Here is a 21792-nt window from a genome sequence, read left to right as displayed (position 1 = left end):
TATAGCAATTCATTGAGAGAAAGATGTATTTTCACTCGCTAGCTAAGATGCGTATAAAATCACCCTAAACACAATATTGTTCCCGCGCCCTGCATGGGACAATTGAACCAAGTTTAAGTGGCAATTATTAAAAAGAAGTGATTTTTTTTCTTGCTCGCTACGCTCGTTTGCAAAAAAATGAAATTAACGTCACTAACAAGTAAATATTCCCACCCCCAACTTGCAACAATACCAGTTTATATACCAAACGCTACTTAAAGATTTTTTTTGCTCGCTCGCTCGCCAGAAATGAAAATTAGCATCGCCTTTTTTTCTTTCTTTTTCGGTCGCTTGCCCCCCCTGACGGAGTACCCCAGGTACGCCACTGGTGTAGTGACAAGCAATATGGAAGCAAACAGGGCAAAGAAGTTGCGGCAATCCAGTCTCGCATCTTTTTTTACTGGAAGGTATGTTTGAATCATGCAAAAAAGTTGGCATACAGGGTAAATTACCATACATGGGGGTGTAATACGGACGTGTTGTAATACTATAATTTGAGTAAATAAAACACATCCAGCGCCCACGCTTCGCAGGGAAACAGGCGCGGATCTACGGGGGGGGGGGGTTAGGGGGTTTAAACCCCTCCCTTGGGCGGCCCAAAAAACAAAACAAAAAAAAAGGGGGCCGGGGGGGGGGGGGGAAAGGAAAAAAAAAAAAAAAAAAGAAAAAATCACGCACGCTGGAGAGAAACCCTTTCAAGTGCAAATATTGTGAGAAGATATTCAACTCATCTGGTAACTTAACCAAACACATGATAACTCTGGATATAACTGTGTATTTAACTGTTACTTGATTTAAAAAGACGTTATCATGCACTGCTTTTTATGGTCTCCATTGTGTTAATAGATGCCAGGAAAACATCACTTACGGGGTTCAAATAAACACCCAAAAAAAAAATCGGCTCGTGGACGATGCTCCGCATCGTCATTATTGGTCAACCCCCCCTTAGCAAAAAGCTAGATCCGCCCCTGACATATAACCGCTTATGGCCAAGACTGAGTGAAATATTACTTCGACGTATACAATTAGACCGACCCATTTTCATAAACAAGATGCCACTTCTGAAAATCCACATCTTTTAACAGCTGTAACTTAAAGGTAATACAAAGTTTTGGTGTGGGGTCATGAATTTGGTTGAAATGAACATAATATTGGAAGCATATGCGATCCTACAATATCCAGTGATCGTTGTCGCGGTTGAATTCGAGTCTAAAGTTATGATATTGTAAATAATAAACTCTTTATGTTGAATAGCTCCCTCTCAAGGTCAAGATATTAATTAAGCTATGAAACAATGTTTCTTGACTTAAATCGACCGATTAGCTAATCCTGTTTGAAAATTATATATCACAACTACATATTCTGAGATTTTCACGGTCGCAGATACCATTGTATGGCGGTAGGCGCTATTTGAAATTTGTCAAAATTTAAAGGGAGCACCGGTAGATTTTTATATTCAATTTTTCTCAAAAGCAGAAGTGTTTTAGGGAATACATTTTCTAGGGCTTATAATACATCTACATGGGCATCCAATTATATCAAAATTGTAAAGAATCACTATCCACCCAATTTTCAAAATATCCCAAAACTTTGTATTACCTTTGTTTTACGGCGGGTTCGGGTGGATAAATGGAACGAACATCGGTCTGCAACAGCCGATTTTTGTCACACGTACGCTGTATATTCATCCCATAACCTGGTCAGTGGGGGTAAAAAACCTACAAACTCGCTCGAATCCTAAAAAGTATATATAAAGTAAAATGCATACAGAGAGAATCTTTTCAAAAATTTAATTTCATACAGAAAACTAAACTTAATGAAGAAAAAATAAAGGGAAATGACATCACTAGATTGATAGCAAAGCGGAATATATGAAATTATAATACAACAAAAAAAGAAGCAAAACTTATGAATCTGATTTCAAGGTTATGGGCAAAGTCCTGGGTATGCCTCATTACGTTACCAAATATTATTGATATTTTTGTTTCAAGTTGTAGTTGGGCTATCAGCTTGAAACAGTCATCAGGTATATTTTAGATGTGTTCGGTAACGTATGTGATAAAATTAGCTCGGACTTGCCCTAAGAGATTGGGTTGTTCCAAATATGAAAAAAAAACGTGACACATTCGCCTTTCTATGCCATGTAGAGGTGTTGTGGTCTAGTGGATTAGTCATCCGACTGCAGATCACAAGGTACGGGTTCAAATCCCAGCCCGACACTAACGTCCTTTGGCACTCAATCTACATGTGTCACTCTGTTATATGGGTACCCGATAGGATGAAAAAGTAGTTTGCTCAGCATTGTGAGCGTCGGTAAAATCTACCACTACTACTATTACTACTACTTCTTCTACTACTTCTACTACTGTCATTACTCTACTAATACTACTACTGCTACTTCTATTCATAATAGTTCTACTATTAAAACTAATAATAATAATAGTTCTACTACCAGTGGCGTAGACAGGTTCGTACACCTGGGGGGATGACTCAGGGGCGGATCTAGCTTTTTGCTAAGGGGGGGGGGGGGTTGACCAAAATAATGACGATGCGGAGCATCGTCCACGAGCCGCGTAGCGGCGAGCCGATTTTTTTTGGGGGTGTTTATTTGAACCCCGTAAGTGATGTTTTCCTGGCATCTATTAACACAATGGAGACCATAAAAAGCAGTGCATGATAACGTCTTTTTAAATCAAGTAACAGTTAAATACACAGTTATATCCAGAGTTATCATGTGTTTGGTTAAGTTACCAGATGAGTTGAATATCTTCTCACAATATTTGCACTTGAAAGGGTTTCTCTCCAGCGTGCGTTCTTTTTTCTTTCTTTTTTTTTCTTTTTCCCCCCCCCCCCCTTTTTTTTTGTTTGTTTTTTGGGGCCGCCCAAGGGGGGGTTTAAACCCCCTAAACCCCCCGTAGATCCGCGCCTGTTTAACCTTGTGGTTATCTTGTGGTTTCCAAACCACAAGATAACCACAAAATACTTGTAAGATTTTCTTTTTTTTTACCGTCTGAATTGGCTTTCACCGTGTGAATGCGGCTAATAACAATAAACACAATAATGATGAGGATTATTATTATCATCATCATAATTATTATTAATATTAATATTATAATTGTTATCATTATTATTATTACTATTATTATCATCATTCCCCAAAACCTGGGGGGGGGATGATTGTACATGCCATCCCCCTCATCCCCCCCGTTGTCTACGCCCCTGACTACTACAACTAAAACGTCTACTACTAGTCTACTGTTACTAGTGTTGGTAGTAGTAGTAGTATTAATTGTAGCATTAAAAGTAAAAGTAGTAGTAGGAGTTTTAAAATATGAACACAAATTATAATAGGAAGAATAAGTTAATCCCGACGTAAGGCCTAAATTATATGATTATTCGCTGCAATCCTGTTTGGTATTACTTTCATTGAGACTTCTCGTATTCTTTGAAAGTATGTTAATTTACACTGGCTGAAAAAATTACATTGACAAGTGAGTCGATACTCTGATTACGACACGGTTTTATTATGGAAATAATCATGAAAATAAGGAAAGTTTTATTTTCTAAAATTGATGTGCAACATTATTACACTTTGTGACTTCCTTCTCAATTTACATTATTTGACAATGTTATGAAATATAAATCTGAAAGCTTTTAGTAATACTGATTTTTTTTAAAATAAATAAGCAATCTGTATATAATTGAGAAAAGTAAGCAGCCTTGCTCAACACAATCATGGGCGTGGCAAAGCGTGCAACAACATACATGATTCCAATTTGGTCATTGTTGAGTAATCAATATATCTAAAAGAGAAGGTGACGCTGTAAAGAAGTTCATTCACTTGTATTTCAATACAAAGGTTTGGGGTTCGAATCTCAGTATGGTCCTATATAGCGTCCTTTGGCAAGACATTAATCCACATTTGCCACTCTTCACCCTGGTGTAACTGAGTACCTTGTAGTTACTGCAGTAATGATAATTGCTGTGCCTTCGGGAGGATTATACGCATTGAAGCTTATGAGGCTTCCCTGAGTAAACATGATCGTTATTATGATTACTATTATTTCATTATCATATTTGTTATCATTATAATTATTATTAGTGTTTTCATTAATATTATTACAATATTTAACATTATTTACATTATTATCATCAATATTAATATCATTCTCATCATTATTCTTCTTCTTCTTCTTATTATTATTTTTATTAATTATTTCGTCGCTGTTTTCACGAAGTGACGGAAGTGAACAAAAATTGCATTCACTTTGCGTTACGATTTTCCTCACTACCGTCACTTCGTGAAAACAAGGACGATTTATACAACTGTTAATATTGCCATAATCCTTATCATAAAAGAAAAGAAAATGAGGTACATCGATTACACTCTAAACTATATAATATAAGAAATATATAATAATAATGATAATGAGTATGTAAATGAATGAAATAAAATGATAACAACGAAAAAGAAAGAATATCGAGAAAAAGAAGGAAAGTGGTACAGAAAAATGAAAGACGGAAAGGAACGAGTTCATGTGTTTTCAGGCCTGTTTCACTTTTTCGATATCAGTGCTCATGTAAAAAATTGTGCTTTGAACCAAAGAGATATTATCTCCTTGTGTTAAGCCTACATGAGGAGTTTCTTGTTCCGATATTACTAAAACACAAACAATGCTTACATTCCAAGCGTCGTGAACGTCTGCAATGTTTAAACCAATTACCACATTTTATATACCAAAGTTATAGAAAATTCGTTATATTTTGTGATGATAAACAAACCTATCTACTTCACTCCATTTCCTGCATCACAATTATATTTGAATAAAATTAGTTTCCTATTGTCCTTGACGTTTCTGTTACTCATTAATTCCTTCTTCATTTGTCATAAAAAGGCACATTTAAAAGAAACAATGATATAACAATTCAAGAAAAGAAATAAAATATATGTAAACAATAAATATAGGGAATATAAAAATACACAGAGCAAAGGTCAAGAGAGTACACAGATCAATAAATGCCCCCAAAGTATTATATTTATCATTTGTTATGTTAAAGTGAGAAAATATCACGTTAAAAATCTGGAATTTTTAATTTGAAAAAAATAGTTTAAAAATTACTATTGGATCTAATCTTTCTTAAATATTAAAAATGATTGATTCTTAGATGCTGCTTGTAAGTATCGGCTTGCATGGTGATGTAGATATACAGTAGGCTTGCGGGTGCACCATGTGAGAGAGAGAGAGAGAGAGGGGCCGAGGATTGAGGAGTCCTGAAAAGGACTCTTGGTAATTTTTCTGAGGGTGTCCTGAAAAGGACTGTTGGTATAGTCTTGAAAAAGACTGTTGGTTATCTTTCTTAGCTTATAGTTCTAAGGAGAACTATAGCGCTTGGAGAGGATGAGTGGCGGGAGTGGCTCGACGTTTCGAACAGGTTGACTATCCGTCGTCAGGAGACGACGGATAGTCAACTCCTGACGACGGATAGTCACTCCTGATAGTCACTCTCACTCTCACATGGTGCACCCGCAAGCCTACTGTATGAATGATTCTTGCTCTAAAGGTTGAAACAAATAGACCAAGCACCACGTGCATATTTCTTGGTAAAACAGTGTTCGGTGGAAAATACATGGGCTGTTTGTCGCATAATAGGACACCTGGGGGTGTTTCACAAAGATCCTAATTTTAACTTATCTCTAAGTTGGACTTAACAATTATGGAAAGCCGTCAGTAGCACCTTTGAAAATATTTTGTAAAACTTATTTTAAAAGGCATAAAATGTTGATTTAAATCATGAATATTTTCAATTATGATGAGAGATTTCATGTTTTTGATGTGGAATTTATAAAAAGTCTAAAATACTTGAATATTTGCTTTTTATTATATATTTTATTTTAAGGCTACAAATGGCTCTCCATAATTTTTAAGTCCAACTTAGAGTTAAGTTCGACTTAGAATCTTTGTGAAACACCCCCAGCACAGTAGCAGTTAGAATGCACGAATCGTCACATTAACTATATTCCCATAAGGAAACTGATAAGAGCATACAGCAATGTGCCAAGCATACAGAGAGAGAGAATCGTTCCGCAGAAGGAGTCAAATGCCAGGGCCGTTTGTTTCCATAAATATACATTTCTGTCATCCATTTCTTGATCATCGTCTGCCTTGGAACTACTTTTATTTACCTCCGTTTTCCCGTTCATAAAAACGATGTCCGTGATGTTGGGTAGAGAGGAGCTGTAAAATTTCCTGTGATTTAAAGTAAATAGTGTATTAAATCATTAGTGAACAAAAAGTACTGAAATACTTCAAACAAATACATGCTGTGGCATATCGGTATTAAAAAAGATCATGGTTACATACTGGTGTTAGAAAAAATATATTGGACGGAGAAAAAGATTTGAAGGGAACTATTCAATACGTAATGTAACACTGCTAATAAATTTTAAGTAAACAAAATATTTTTTCGCTAAAAAAAAAAGGATGTTCATTTAACTTTAATTAATTTCTTTCTAAATTTACATTACAATTCACCAGAGCTGACCACCATTTTAGAAAAGACCATTACAATACCAGCATAAGAGTTGCTATGTCCGACGTACTATAGCATCACCAGGAAAAGAAAGGTAATATGGAGGTATTCTTCGAAAGAATGCAATTCTTTCAAGTTTGTGAGCATGTGCTGAGCCAGGGGAAGTTACATACCACTGTCTCGCGTTAGCTCACTAATTGAGAGATGATGTCATTATATTTCGTTAGAGCTTAGCAGGTCTGAGAATTTTATTTGTTTTAATATTTAAAAATATATGAAATATATCTAGATGTTTGAATAATAAAATTTGATTTGTATGCAGCCCTGCACATCAACAGGAATCAACTTATATTTGGATGTCGCCCGATCTTTAAGTAATGTGCTTTCAATTTGCATTTCAAGTTTCGAGTTTTATTTGTTCCACAGTTTACACAAAGTATAGACATACATATAAAATAAAAATTAAACAATGTGGGGGGTTTGGGAGGTTTGGGGTTAATCCCCCCAGTAATTTTTTTTTTAATTGGCAAAAATTGTGTGAAAAAGGGTAAACCAAAAAAGTGACCTTAACCCCCCCCCCCCCGAGTCGTTGCGAAATTTTTGGGACCAAAAAACAAACAAAAAGTGCTCTTACCCCACCCCCGCTTGTTAGCCCCCCCCCCCCCCCCCCCCTCCTTTGACAAAATCCTGCGTACACCACTGCATGTAGTATATATGAGCACGTCTCAATGATTCTCAATTCATATGATAGATCTTCAGCCTTTTCACGCACAGCTAAAATTCATCGTATCTAGAGATGATTAATTAAACGTATTTAACTCAACAGTTTTAAACAGCTTTTAAAAAAATCCCTGTGTGAACATCGTTTATACGAAGTTCGGATAGATACGAAGTTGCGATTCATACGCCCCTCAAAGCAGGCTGCAGATACGAAGTTCGTATCTAGAGAGCTTGACATTTTATGTGTGAACGGTTAAACGTGTTTAAACTGGATGGAGCGTGCGCTTTGTTTGATATGACCATGACCTTCAATGCGCAATGGCACTACTGCGCTTTTTAAGAGCAGTAGTTAATCACGAAACGAATAACGATCGCACCGAAATTTCTGTGTGTGAATGATGTCGTATGTATAGCTGATTATTTTAAAGCCCTTTAAACTAATCATGTGTATAGAATTTTAGCTGTGTGTGAAAAGGCTGTAAGTAGAATGTGAGGAACCTATTAAAAAGCAATGCATCGATTTTGCTCTTATTTCTTGGCATAAAATTTCGACAAGCATTCTAACTCGGATATGTTGACCAAATCCATTTCCGACAATCACCTGCGAATAATTAGGGGAGGCAGGGCAAAATTATCCTCTCCCTCTATCTCTAATATTTATCATTGATAAACCTTATTTGCACATCCAAAACATTCGAACTGCGCAGGTAAACGTGTTACTCCTGTTCAAATTTTTAGCATGTTTAGGCTCATCTAGCCTACCTGAGTTGCCCGACCCCTTGAAAAAGCCAGAATTTGTGACATGCAACCCCCTCCGCCAACACCCACAAAAACATTATGTGTACGTATATATATATATATATATATATATATAATATTTATACAGGGGCGGTGATCGCGGGGACAGGTATCCCCCCCCCCCCTGGAAATTGTAAAAAGTTGAGAAAAAATGTATAACAAGTACTGACTGAAGATTGCAACACACTTTTAGGCTGTTTGGAAGAGTGCAGCATTTAGACTCATAAAAATGCAAAAATCTTCTGGCTCAATCGCTACGCACCCTCGTATAATGTCCCTTAAAAAGTAAAGTGAATATTGTAAAAAAAAATCTCGCTTTTCGTCCCCCCCCCCCCCCTGTCATGAAAAGAAATCACCGCCCCTGTATATATATATCGCCACCCCTGTGTGTGTGTATCGTGTGAGTAAAAAAAAAGTTTACACCTAGAAAATTGCTAATTACTTTTAAAATCATCTATGAACAGTAAATTATTATACATCTTATAAAAGAGTGTTTTATCCCAAATCATTTGGTACCATTTTTGTGTGTTATGTGTTCACGCTTGGATGAACAGGTGGCATTGTTTCGAGAGGGCACAAATCGACTTGCGCCAAAGTGATGCCTACAGTATGTATTATGTTGGGATTAGCGGAGTGAGAAAATGGATTGAATGTATGAAATGCATTGCATATGTTTTTTGCAAAGATAAAACACTCTTTCAAAAGACATATAACAGTTTAATGTTCAGCGATGATTTTTTAAATAATGAGCAATTTTCTAGGTGTAAACTTTTTTTTGAATCACACTGTATATATATATATGTCCTTTCATTGCACACTCTAAACTAGCATCCAAAAGGGCTGAAGTAGAAAAATCAGACAAACCAATCAAAAAAAGTTTGAGCAGATTCGGATAACTAATAAGAAAGTTATGAATTTTAGAAAAAGTATGTAAAACTATCATAGAACAATGAAAAGCACAAGACAAATTGGGAACTCACTCATCAGTCTGTGACGTCGTGTCCTCACTATCCACTAATTATTTCTATATATTGATGATATAAATTTCCTATTTCCCCCCTAAGAATCTTATTTCTTCACACCAGCATCCAAGTTAGATTGATGTTAATATGTTTTTGTGTAGATGCACTAATATAGAGTTGTTGTTTTTTCTCCAGTGAAATCATGAAAAATGTGATTTTTTTTTTTATAAACTATTTATATAAAAATCAATAATTAAGAATATATAATATTCAGAAAAAAGTATTGATTCTTCAAAGTTCATAAAAGATTTTGTGAAATGTCATGCACGCAATATGATACAAATCATATAACCTGGGCAAAGGTGTGGGGGAATCAATTTTTGGGGGATAAAAAGGGAAATTAATGGGATTAAACTATATAAAGCAATTGATAAATAGTGAGGACATGACGTCACGAACTGAAAACCAAATTGGCAATTTGTGTAGTGATATTCATTGTTCCATAGGTTTACATATTTTTTCAAAAATGCATAACTTTCTTATTAGTTATCCGATTTTGCTCAAACTTTTTTAGATTGGTTTGTCTGAGTTTTTTGCTTCTATTGAAAGTAAATTATTTTTGGAGTGGACTTGTACTTTAAAGTTCTGTACTTTTATGCGTTGATTTAACCTTGAGTTTTAGAGTGTACCTCTCACCTCATATAATTCTTGTTCTTTCCCTTACTTATCCAAGGCATGAGCATCTTGATGGCCAAACGCGGAGGGATAGACGTTGCATCGTGATGGTACATACGTAGGACCAATACAGAGAAGAATACACTGCATCCGCTCACGACAACCAGCATGAAGAAACACGTGACTGGAGATATAAAGGCAGAAGGAGGGAGAGAGTAAGAGACAGAGAGAGAAACAGAGTGAGTGTGTGAGAGACAGAGAGAGACAAGGACACAGAATATATCCGTTTGTCTTGCAGAGTAGAAAAGTGATGTTCAACACTATTTTTACAATATTTGTTGAAGTAGTTTTCAGTCTTAACATTCGAAATCGGTGTGATAAAGCCGCAGTTCTGGTATATTCTAAGTAGCCTACACATTAATTACCAACAAAAATAACATTTCTTCCCAAATTAGCCGCCGCCCACCCCCGCCCTTCCCCACCCCCACCTGCCATAGAATCATGAAAACAATATTGGAAGAGGCCATGAAATATCAAGCAATTCAGTAGATATGATTTATTTTGATTTTAAATCAATAGTTCGGAAATAGAATTTTCATTTTCTTCTCAACCTGCTTTTACTTAATTTCTTCTATTCTGCCCTCGCTCGATTATAGGGGGCAGGTTCTTACATGCTTTGGCAACACAGGCTCCATGATTTATTTCGTCAGAGATAGGCTTTTGGTGCGTGTGTGCGTGCAAGTGTGTGCGTGTATGTGTATCAATATTGAACACGTTTATTTTATTCAATTGTATGTTATGGTTTGTATTACACATTTGGAGAAATAAAACAAAATTGTTAAAAAAATATTTAAAAAGTGTATGTTTGCATGTGTGTGGGGGTGGGGGTGGGTAAGTATGTGTGTGGGTGGGTGAGTATGTGCGTGGGTGGGTGGGTGAGGGTGTTTGTGTGAGGGAGGGGAGGGAGGGGGCAGGGAGGAGCAGGCATTGCTCCAGTAAAATTACCTCCGGATTTGTTTAAATTTTTTTTTATATAAGTGAATAACATTTACAAATGACATATATATTATGTTTAGGTACTTATACGTTTACTTTTTTTGCTAAGTTATATAATTATACTGCAAATAAGATTTTGTTTAATTATGTTTGTGTTAAAGCAATCAATATTGAACACGTTTATTTTATTCAATTGTATGTTATGGTTTATATTACACATTTGAAGAAATAAAACAAAATTGCTTTGAAAAAGAAAAAGAAAAAAAAATGTGTTTTAGGTTTAGTGTTAAGTTTAGCTTCACGAAAAGAGTTTGGTTCAGGGTTTAGATGAACTTGATGCATAATTCAGTAAGCATGGTTATAGTAAAGATTATTGGCTGCAGATCTAGGTACCCGAGCGTGTATCATAATAGCCGCCCCATGCCCCCTCCCCTACCTCACTGTATTAAAGTTGGTCGTATTTTCTTATTGCGGACAAACCTATGATGGATCTTGGTTCACCGATGGGCGGCATGCTATCACTGACCAGCTGCTGGAAGAGAATCAGAGCCAACAGGTTGGTGACGGTGAATGCGACCTTCTCCCCCGAGTCAGGATGAAGCCAGAAACCAACGAGCATCAACGACGTCAGGAAAATAGCAGGAACGATTATATTGGAAAGAAAGAAACCGTATTCTCGATCGAAGGTCAGGGTATAACGGATGTGGTCGTTGGGGTAGGGACAGCAAATGTACCTGAAGCTGAAGTTCTCAGGTTTGAAGTCTGTCATAGACCAGATGCCATTGCGGACGTACCGCGCCTGCAAGGCATCCTCGTCATTCTTAGCGAAGAAACGCATCTGAAAATTTAAATCAGAAGAAGATTACGAATTATGATGACAATTTTGATTTCGATACGTCTGTCGTAATTTCGCATTACTCTGAATGGTGTTTAAACTTAAAGATGCAGGATTGGTGCATATAAGGGAATATGAACAGGCCTACTATACTTGATTGATATGAACATCAGAAGATAGGCCTATAAATAATGACGGCTGAAAAAACAAAAAATAATACTTACAGGAGATATTTTTATTTCAATAATGTATATATAGTATCTGCGCTATGAAAATTGATCTAATCATTATTTATAATGATTATGGTTGCAATACTCGAAGCAACTGGTGAGAGGCGGTCACGCAATATGACGTCTCTGGAGGAATCTCGTGTAACATCCACCCCCCCCCCTCCCGTTGTACTTTCGATTGTGAATTCTTAATTCCATTATATAGGCAAATAGCAGCATGAGAGCAATGTGTTACTCATACTGGCAAACTGCGTTATGATAGATAATTAAATAATAATAAAGTTTTGAAAAAAAATGAAAATGAAGAATTCTTGCCCATGATTCTAAGGATCTTCTTAATCTTCTTTCTTTCTCTCTTTTTTTCTTCCTTCTTCTTTTTATTCTTCTTCTTCTTGTTTTTTTTTTAATCTTTCTTGTATTCTTCTTCTTTTTGTTCGTCATCTTCGTCTCAGCCCCAATCGAATTCAAATAATACTTTGGCGTGCACCTTTCGCTACTTACCTTGCTTTCGTCCAGTGTCCACGGATAAAAAGTGAGGACACACTGCTGTGTGTCGAACGGGAAATACTGTATGTTCATCTTACATGCACTGGTGGTGATTGCCGGGAATAGCCAGTCCATCGCTCCGGTGTACTGGACGATCACAAACGTGTCGGCCTCAGGAATACTGATGAAATCGCGGTCCAGACTGATTTTGAGGTACGAAAATGGAAGAAGTTACTTGGATATAAATATTATTTCTTGCTTGTTTGTGGCTTATTTCCGTGGTTTTTGTCTTCATATAGTTTTGCAAATTAATGTGCCATGATTTTAATATATTTATGGTGTTGATGCCTTTTTATTCTGTGATTAAACGGGGATATTGATCCTCATCAAGGTACGAACGTAAAGCCTCCGCTCAACCAGGAAGTTCCAACTCTCTGGTTTAATCAAGATTGGTTTAATTACATTAATGACCACGTGCATATAACGCTAAAAATCATCACTTACTCTTCATCTAAGACTACATCAGGTCTCCAAACTTGATTCGTCTTGAGTGTGATGTTGTAGATACCACCATTCTCATCCGGGTCCCATTGTAGGTACTCATCTGTCCATTGCTATTACCATGGAAACGATAATGATTTAAAACTTATCATCTTTTTGTGCTTGTGACTTCATTTAATTCCGACTTGATATTTGATGGCATGCTATCTTTATTAATTTTCAGACGAGGACGTTATTATCTGTGTTTCCGTTGTGGGTTGTATTTCAAAGCCTCAAATTTGCACAACACACACACACTTTTTTCACACACGCACAGACGCACGCACGCACACACACGCACACACACACGCACGCTCACAGAAATGTATGAATTTGAAAGACTCGATTCCTAGTATGAATACACCAGTTTACAGTTGTGTGCGCCATTTTAAACAAAGCTAATGACCTGGGAGTCATGTATTTATGCGTAAATTAAGATTGCGCCCATGCAAATAATGATGACATCACTGCCTGCGCGCTGCGTTGTGCGCGCACATCATCATTTGCATGGGCGCAATTTTAATTTACGCATAAATACCAGAGGTCAGAGGTTATTGGCCCCAATTTTGGGGCCAATGACCCGAGGTCAACTGTCTGCGCATGCGCACTGATACAACTGTAAACTGGTGTATTACTGCATGCATTTTGAAGACGCATATTAATGGGCTCTCATGGGAAATTCGACACAATTCGGGTGTTTACCCAAATTATGTGCTGTCAATCACTAAGATTTGTCTTCAGGTTTATGACCAACAGGCCTTACGTAATGCTTTGAATTTTCCACTCATATTTAATATGGTACAGTCATTATCTTTCATTTCCCTTTTAAAGACTCTCCAAGAAAGACTAGGAGGTATTTCGTGATGGGACTACGGGTTTGATGTGTGCAGACTTGTACACCCACCACCGTAGTATTTCTACCAAGTCTGGTGTCAGCGAATTATTACCTTCTGCACATGGACACTGACGATCCACTCCATTTGAAGCTTGTTATTTACACTATCTTCTATCATGTATATTAGAGAGCAAGTCCACGGCATGTCAATACATTACCAAATATTATGGAATGGTATTACGGTATCATACATGATTGTAACAATTTGACAAACAGGCTGATCCGAGCTCCAACTTTTAATGCTATCAGCTAGTATAGTAGTCAGATATACTACAACTTAACACGTTTGAGGGTGGGACATGGCACAGCTAAAATAGCTTGGATTTTGTTTATGATATAGAAATACCGTCTGTGCAATTGTATTTCGCGATAGCATCTTACCAGTCTCATATTGGAGCGAACTGTGACCATCTGATGTGTTTCATCCTGGAAACATGGTGAGAGAGAAAATGTTTAGAGATTATGGGGAATTACAGAAAGTGGTTCAGGCATTGGGCATTACGTCAAAGAAGTGTTATTATAATGATGATGATAATAATACAAATAATAAAGATAATGATAGGGATGATAATAGAACTAATAATAATAATGATGATGATAATAGATCATGAACTACAAAATAATTAAATGAAGAATAAATTTGTTTCTATGCTGTTCATCATGAGGCCCTGCTATTCTTATTATCCCCAGCGATTGCCAGGTACCCATTGATTACTGAGTGGAGAGCGGTGGTTTAATCTCATGCCAAAGGCCATTAGTGCCGGGCTGAGATTCGAACCTGAATTCAGGTGTCTTGTCAGTGACAGCATTTTTATCATTAACTGATCCTATTTTTAGTATAACTGTATTACTCGAGAGGAACATTATGATTTAAGGGAATTGGACAAAGGACATATCTTTTAATTTAGGCAAATTCTATTATGAGAACATTTTGTTGTCTTCTTCTGTGTGCTTTCTTGCTTGCTCCTAAAAAGATGTCTACAAGTTTAAGCCTTCGGGGGAGGAGGGGGGCCCCACTGGTTTAATTAGGGACTTTTAGATTTACAAGAGGAAAGCGTGGACTGCCGCGTGTGACACTGGGCCGTGCCCAGCTAGCAGTGCCTTAAAAGGACGTCACATTACCTTAAAAGGATGTCACACGTGGCGGTCCACGTTCTCGTCGTGTAAATCTAAAAGTCCCTATTACTATCTGCTAAGTACCCTTCGTAACACTAATAATACTAATAACTAGAAATGCAATCGTGTCACAACGATGTGCGTGCAATGACGCCATGTTTCTACGTGTCAAACGAAGGAGCTACTCTCGGACTATCCAGAGCAATATGAAAGAAGTCTGTAGCTTCTGTGATAGTGGAGATAGTTAGGGCGAAAGAAAGGTCACCAAAACGGCCCGAAACGGAAAAATTGGTGCCTGGACGGTCACGCATGAGGGTTTCCGGAGAACGAAGAATTTAGTGACCTTGAAGGAATGCTAGAGACTACGCCTACGAATTTTGAAGGGAATTGGAGTAGAGGAAGGGATCTAGAAAGGGCTCGCAAGCACTGCGTGCAAAACCAATATGACTTGGTGCATGATGAACATGTTACGACGCGTGCTTTGGCACGAACGGCCGCCCATACTAACACAACCGAATAACAGTCTTAACAAATGACGTCATGGAAACTCGGCGGAATTCGTACTTGTTCAAATGTGATTTACTCACAATTTTGTGCGTGAACATATACCATACTTGGTATCATTCGAAAGGGCACTTCAGTGCGGTCAGTTTGACACCATTGTCATCTGCGCAAAACGTACTGCACGCATCAAACGCGCTAATACGTAAAGCATAGTAAATTCATCATTTTTGGCGATAACTTGGCGAATAGAGCATTACAATTTACCAAACTTAGCAGACAGTTGTCACGTATATGGATACATGTGTCTGCCAAGTTTCATTGATGTAGGTATAAAGATCGCCGGTTTAGAGCAAGCTGAAGTTATTTCTCAATTTTCTTGAAAATGGCGAATTTGGAGGGCAATTTTCTCATATTTGGTCAGTTATAGGGTATATAATTTTGTATATGGCTGGAAAGGGCATATCTTCAAGTATCTAAATCCAAAAAAGGGTACGGGTTTGCCAAGCCATTATGGAGATACGGCCACAGAGAGAAAGCCAATTCCCAGAACTTTAGAGGGCGCTATTTATGTTTTGCATAGTCATTGGAGCATGAAATTTGGCATGGCTATGTGCAATTATGAGATAAGGATAATGTGAGATTTAAACACAAAACGGAATTTATATGAGAAAGTTATGGCAGTTTTAGATTTTTAGGGGTCCATTTTTTTAAGAATTTGAGAGATTTTTGACGCAGTCAGTTTCAGATTTGAATTTTGAGTACGAAGATGGCATTTTGAAGGTCAGGTTATACGTCGCAGATGAAAGAACATCTCTTAGACTATCTAGAGAAATTGTTAGAAATGTGTAGGATCTAGGATAGTGGAGATAGGAAGGAAGATAGAAAGGCCTTAAAATGGACCAGAAACGGACAAAATGGCGCCTGGACGGTTATGCATGAGTGATTTCGAAAATCGAAAAAGTAGGTGACCTTGATGAGATGCTAGAGACTATGCCTATGAAATTTGAAATGAAAAGGACATGAGGAAAGCACCTAACTAGGAATCACAAGCACCATGTGTAAAACGAATGCGATTTTCTGACGAGGAATATAATTATAAGGAGGAGAATATTAATGGGGCAGAATGTGAACGAAAACAAGGCAATGACGAAGGTTCGTCATTGCAATAATAGCTCGTTCTTATATAGCGCTTTTCAGGACCGGAGGCCCTCTCAAAGCGCTTTACAGATAAGTATATTATTACCCCGGTCATTGGATTCAGGCCTTGACCCGCACACAATATATGTACATTCTCCACTCCCTGGGGAGCATTCCAGCCAGGCGTCATTTTTACAAGCGCACACTTGCTAATCTAACCACATTAGCTTTCGCATCCTACCGGGTACCCATTTAACACCTGGGTGGAGAGTGGCAAATGTAGATCAATGTCTTGCCAATGGACATTAGTGCTGCGGGACTTGAACCACGGACCTTTACTAACCGTAAACGTCCACAACACCTCTACTAACCGTAAACCACTCGCTCCCTGGAAAAATATTCCCCACAGCAACGTGATCTACCCTTACCAAGGTGATTAGCTCAAAGAGGAGCATTCTGAAAAAGACTTCCACTGGTTGGAGGTGATCCTTGACAGGCCGAACAGAAGTGTCGCCATATTCCGAGAGGAGATTCGCAACTAACTCTTTCTCCGTCGTGATGTTGCTTTCTGCCGATAAAGTTGTGTTGACGTCTACTCTGTGAGCTGTAGCAGAGGGGAAGAGGGCGATTTATTAATCATCCTTTTATTTCACATACAGGAATTCAGTCTGGGAATTCAGTTCCTGTTTCGATACTCGTTACCTCAGACAAAATAGGAACTGACTTTAAAAATAGAGAAAATGATTATATATCAATGTTCAAAACAAATGACAAAAAGTATATGAATATGATATAGGACATCACAGTTGCATGACCGAACTGTCAATTTTCTTGGACCAATTTCAACCCAGAAATTTCCTTTTTATGCCTCTGCCTGCCATTGGTGGCAGAAGCGGATCTAGAGGGGGGGTTGGGGGGGTTGCAACCCCCCCCAAAAAAAAATCCGGGGACCATTTTTTTAAATCTTATCTTTTTTTTTAAAACTTGTAATTTTATTTTATTCTATTTCTATGTATTTATTTCATTTATTATTATTATTATTATTATTATTATTATTATTATTATTATTATTATTATTATTATTATTATTTCTTTTTGGGGGAGGGGGGGGGGGTTGGGCGAACAAATGTCACAGAGTCCCTTGCCCCCCCCCCCCCCATCAGCTTTTTTGAGGACACGGGCCACCGCCGAAGTGACAAGCTAGGCCAGCGTTGCCGATTCTCATCCCCAAAATCCCCACATTAAAAAAAAAAAAAAAAAAAAAAAAAGGAAAAAAAAAGAAAAAAAAAAAAAAAAAAAAGAAAGAAAAAAGAACGCACGCTGGAGAGAAACCCTTTCAAGTGCAAATATTTTGAGAAGATATTCAACTCATCTGGTAACTTAACCAAACACATGATAACTCTGGATATAACTGTGTATTTAACTGTTACTTGATTTAAAAAGACGTTATCATGCACTGCTTTTTATGGTATCCATTGTGTTAATAGATGCCAGGAAAACATCACTTACGGGGTTCAAATAAACACCCCAAAAAAAATCGGCTCGTGGACGATGCTCCGCATCGTCATTATTGGTCAACCCCCCCTGAGCAAAAAGCTAGATCCGCCCCTGGGTGGTGCAGGAGGCATTATGTTTTCGGATTGTACGTCCGTCCGTCCGTCTGTACGTCCGTCCCGCTTTCTCGTTAACGCGATATCACAAGAGCCACTTGAGATATGAATTTAAAACTTGAATATAGTATGTATCACCATAGATAGCTTTTGGAGTAACTAGGTCAAATGTCAAAAGTCACAGAGGTCAACTTATGAAATTCCAGGTATTGGCCTCGTTATGATGATATCTCAAGAACTACTAAAGATAGGCTTTTTGTTTCCATAGTGATATGTCACGCTTTATCAGCGTTAACAAATCTACACTGGCAAAAAATTCATATCGGGATAAATAGATCCAATGCAGGAGAAGAACAATTGTTAAGTCACATTATTCTTTTAACAAAACATATGATTTTTAAATATAGTTCAACTGAAAATAGACCCCCAATTTCTCAAGAAATTAAAAAAAGAATTATAGAAAATAGGCAAGAAGAAAAGGAATTAGCGGGGGAGAGGGGCACTTTAACACTTCACTTCAGGAAATGTGACAACTTCCACAGTCAAGGACGGCGAGGCAAATACTTCTTTCTCAGACTCAGACATTTTTTATATAATTTGGTCTTAAGGAAAAGGAAGGGACAGGATTTCCAACAAATGTGTAGATGTGTATGCTCCGGGAAGGGAGGGGGATTTGTTGAGCTTTGGAATGAAGGGGGGGAGGGGATATTTAAGTGTGTATGTGTGTCTGAGTATGTGAGCGTGTGTGGTGTGTCTGTCTGTCTGTGCGTATAACGCTTTGATTTATAATATTCAATCAGTATAATTAATTTGAAAACATTATGTACTGTGTATTAAACTATCTTAAGTATTTTTTGAGGGATGTACAATTTTCTTTATGTTTTGATATGTTATGTAAATCAATGAAGCTGTATGTTTATTTGTTTATATATATTTTGTACTGAATGAATACAATTAAAAAATGCTACAAAAAAAACCCAAAAGTTCATCCATTTCCTAAACTGAATTTAGGGCGGGGTATATAGGAGACGCAGTCGCATTTATATCTTTTAAAATATTTTTAAAGTATTCCTACTACGTGTTTAAAGTTCTCATTTTTTCTGCTTGTATTTAGAATCATCTTGTATCACAATTGGATTTACCGTTTCTCTTGAACAACGTCACAATCTGTTTTCCCTCTGTCTTTCCGTTGCCGATTGGTCTACCCGTCTACTATCAACATGGTCTAATAACCATTACGTCTACTTACATTTGGACTAATCTCAAATAAGTCTACTACCCATTTAGTCTATTGTTCATTTAGTCTAAATGCAAGTTTGTCTAACGTCCATTTCGTGTGCTGTCCATAGGGTATAATACTCTAATAACCATTTGATGATGATTATTATTTATGATTAAATGATTATTAGACTAATGGATAGTAGTACTAGTAATAATGATGATAAGAGTGTTAAAGGTAAAGACCAGTCAGTATTGGAAACGCCCCAATTTCAAAAAATGAAATGGAAGCTCTCATTACCAATCAGGTGAAAGAATATGTTTTGACTAATACATGATGATAAAAAATTTGCAGGGAAACCGCCTACTAATTCATATATTTGGTAAATTTGTTTCTCTCATGGTCTGTGAGAGATATAGGGTAGTCCCATATACATCTTTCTGTGTATAGTGCTTGTAACTTTACGAAGAATGGGCCAAATTTCTTATCATTTTGATGATTCCAGAACCTTGCAGATGCTAGATGCTGATGATCAACCTTTTCTGATCGATTCCACAACGTTTCTTTCACAATGCAATCGCATGACCATAACTGATCTTTACCTTTAATAATACATGAAATAATATCATTAATAATGATCATCATCATATACCACCACCATCATCATCGTCATTGTCTTAGTATATGCATGACGCAAAATGGTACGAAATAATACCTACCCTTTGTAATATGACTTAATATCAAGTAGTTTAGCAGAAGCCAGACCATTACAAATTTGAAGTGTACCGGGTCCATGCTCTTGAAACTCCGAGTAAGACTTTGGAAAGAAGTTTCTGCACAAGTTTGAAGTCGCTAGGTAGTTAAATCCGGGGTTGAGTGAGATAGGAATGGATTCCACCGCTGCAGCTGGAGAAAGATAACTCTATCTGTTTGATTGCTGATCATGAATGCGTTATTCGTTAACATTACAACACCCAGATGGGTCTCACGGAACTCGGAACATTATGGAACCGGATAAGGTCGACGCTATAGAATCTTATTCAAAACAAGGATTTAATAGCAGATCGTGTATCAATTGTAGCAGAATAGGAGAGAGCGTATACAACGAGGCAAACAAAGGTTGTGTTGTTGCTCGCCGAGTCGTTAAAGAGAGCTTAATGAGGATTGGATAGTATAGCCCCTAGAAGGACATCATGAAGAAACACTGTATAATGTTGTCACAGATCGATGATGCGTCCAAACAGGACTAAACCACAACAAATACCGATTATTTATCATTAAACAACTTTAAAGGCACACTGTCCTACTTGTAGCTACTTGCTCCCTCTATATAGAAAACTTCCCAAATTGGTGCCTGTTGGTCCCCCATGATCCTCTTTTTCTTATGTTAAATGAGAGCTGAGTTAATGAGATAGCCACCTGTCACAGTGACCTCGTTGGCTCGCTGTGTGGTCTAATCCCTTCTAGCTGCAGTAGTAACGCCTACCTTTAAAAAGAAGGATAGCCCAATCAGCAAATAAACTTTACTGGTTTTCGTTGAGACGCTTCATGACACAAACAAGTATATACATTTTGCAAACACATCAAAATATAAATCAATATAGAAAATTACAAAATACGACTTTAGCAAACAAAAAATTGCAAACCAAGTTATAAATAAGGATTTGAACATAGTATTCAAGTATTCAGTATTCAATTTTATTTCACATCTCTTTAAAAAACACATTAAAAGATATACAAACAAATCATTATTTAAAACAATATAAATACATACAAAAAACATTCATTTACATTGTACTGATGAATAAGGATGAAGGGTGGAGGATGTGGGGGATCAACAAAGGCCATTGGCCTGTCAAGGTTGATCCCCTATATTTCCACCCTTCAAGAGAAATACATTATACAAAATATAAAAAATAAAAACAATCAAACAAACAGATAATATAACATAGCATAATCACATAAAAAACACAACATAATTATTTACATAAATCACATAAAAGGCAATTAGATCAAATAAAACTACTCACAATTAAGAAGATAACATTTATATTTTTTCCTGAATGTAAAAACAGTGGATATTTCTTTTAATAGAGAATAACGAAATGAGTAATATGTATATGATACGAATGCCATATATCCTAATTGAAGCAAACAGTGAAATATTTAAAAAAATAATAAACAACAGCAACAACCACAATAACAAACCAACAAGATTCATGTTTGCGAGTACTTTCCTTGCATTGCCTTATCCTTTGTTTTCATAGTTTTTTTTTTATTCATTTCTCTCATAATGAAAAATTGTACATAATTTATAACATTGTATACAAACTAATAAAAATATTTTTAACATAGGTCTTAATAAATTTGAAAATGAACTTTTACATTTACATACAAGGTTCCAACTAAAGTTAAACATTTACAGATGAAAAATATTCACATAAACAAATTATATGTTCACCCCCCCCCCCCAAAAAAAAAAAGTCGCAAATAAAGTTT

General features: G+C 36.9%; 1 protein-coding gene across 1 annotated transcript; it reads right to left on the bottom strand.

Moving 5' to 3' along the window:
• Nucleotides 1-5957: 5957 nt before the first annotated feature.
• On the bottom strand, nucleotides 5958-20306 carry LOC115929323 (neuronal acetylcholine receptor subunit alpha-9-like). Its single transcript, XM_030998071.1, has 8 exons — nucleotides 20013-20306; nucleotides 16893-17068; nucleotides 14089-14133; nucleotides 12777-12886; nucleotides 12288-12474; nucleotides 11202-11559; nucleotides 9747-9909; nucleotides 5958-6287 (listed from the first exon to the last, which is right to left on the bottom strand). Exons 1-8 carry the CDS (start codon nucleotides 20086-20088, stop codon nucleotides 6053-6055), a joined length of 1350 nt encoding a protein of 449 aa, XP_030853931.1. The 5' UTR covers nucleotides 20089-20306; the 3' UTR covers nucleotides 5958-6052.
• Nucleotides 20307-21792: the final 1486 nt, after the last annotated feature.

The sequence above is a fragment of the Strongylocentrotus purpuratus genome, unplaced genomic scaffold (genome assembly GCF_000002235.5).
Source record: "Strongylocentrotus purpuratus isolate Spur 01 unplaced genomic scaffold, Spur_5.0 spur5_scaffold_4, whole genome shotgun sequence".
NCBI lineage: Eukaryota > Metazoa > Echinodermata > Echinoidea > Camarodonta > Strongylocentrotidae > Strongylocentrotus > Strongylocentrotus purpuratus.
This window is presented reverse-complemented; position numbering and strand designations above follow the sequence as displayed.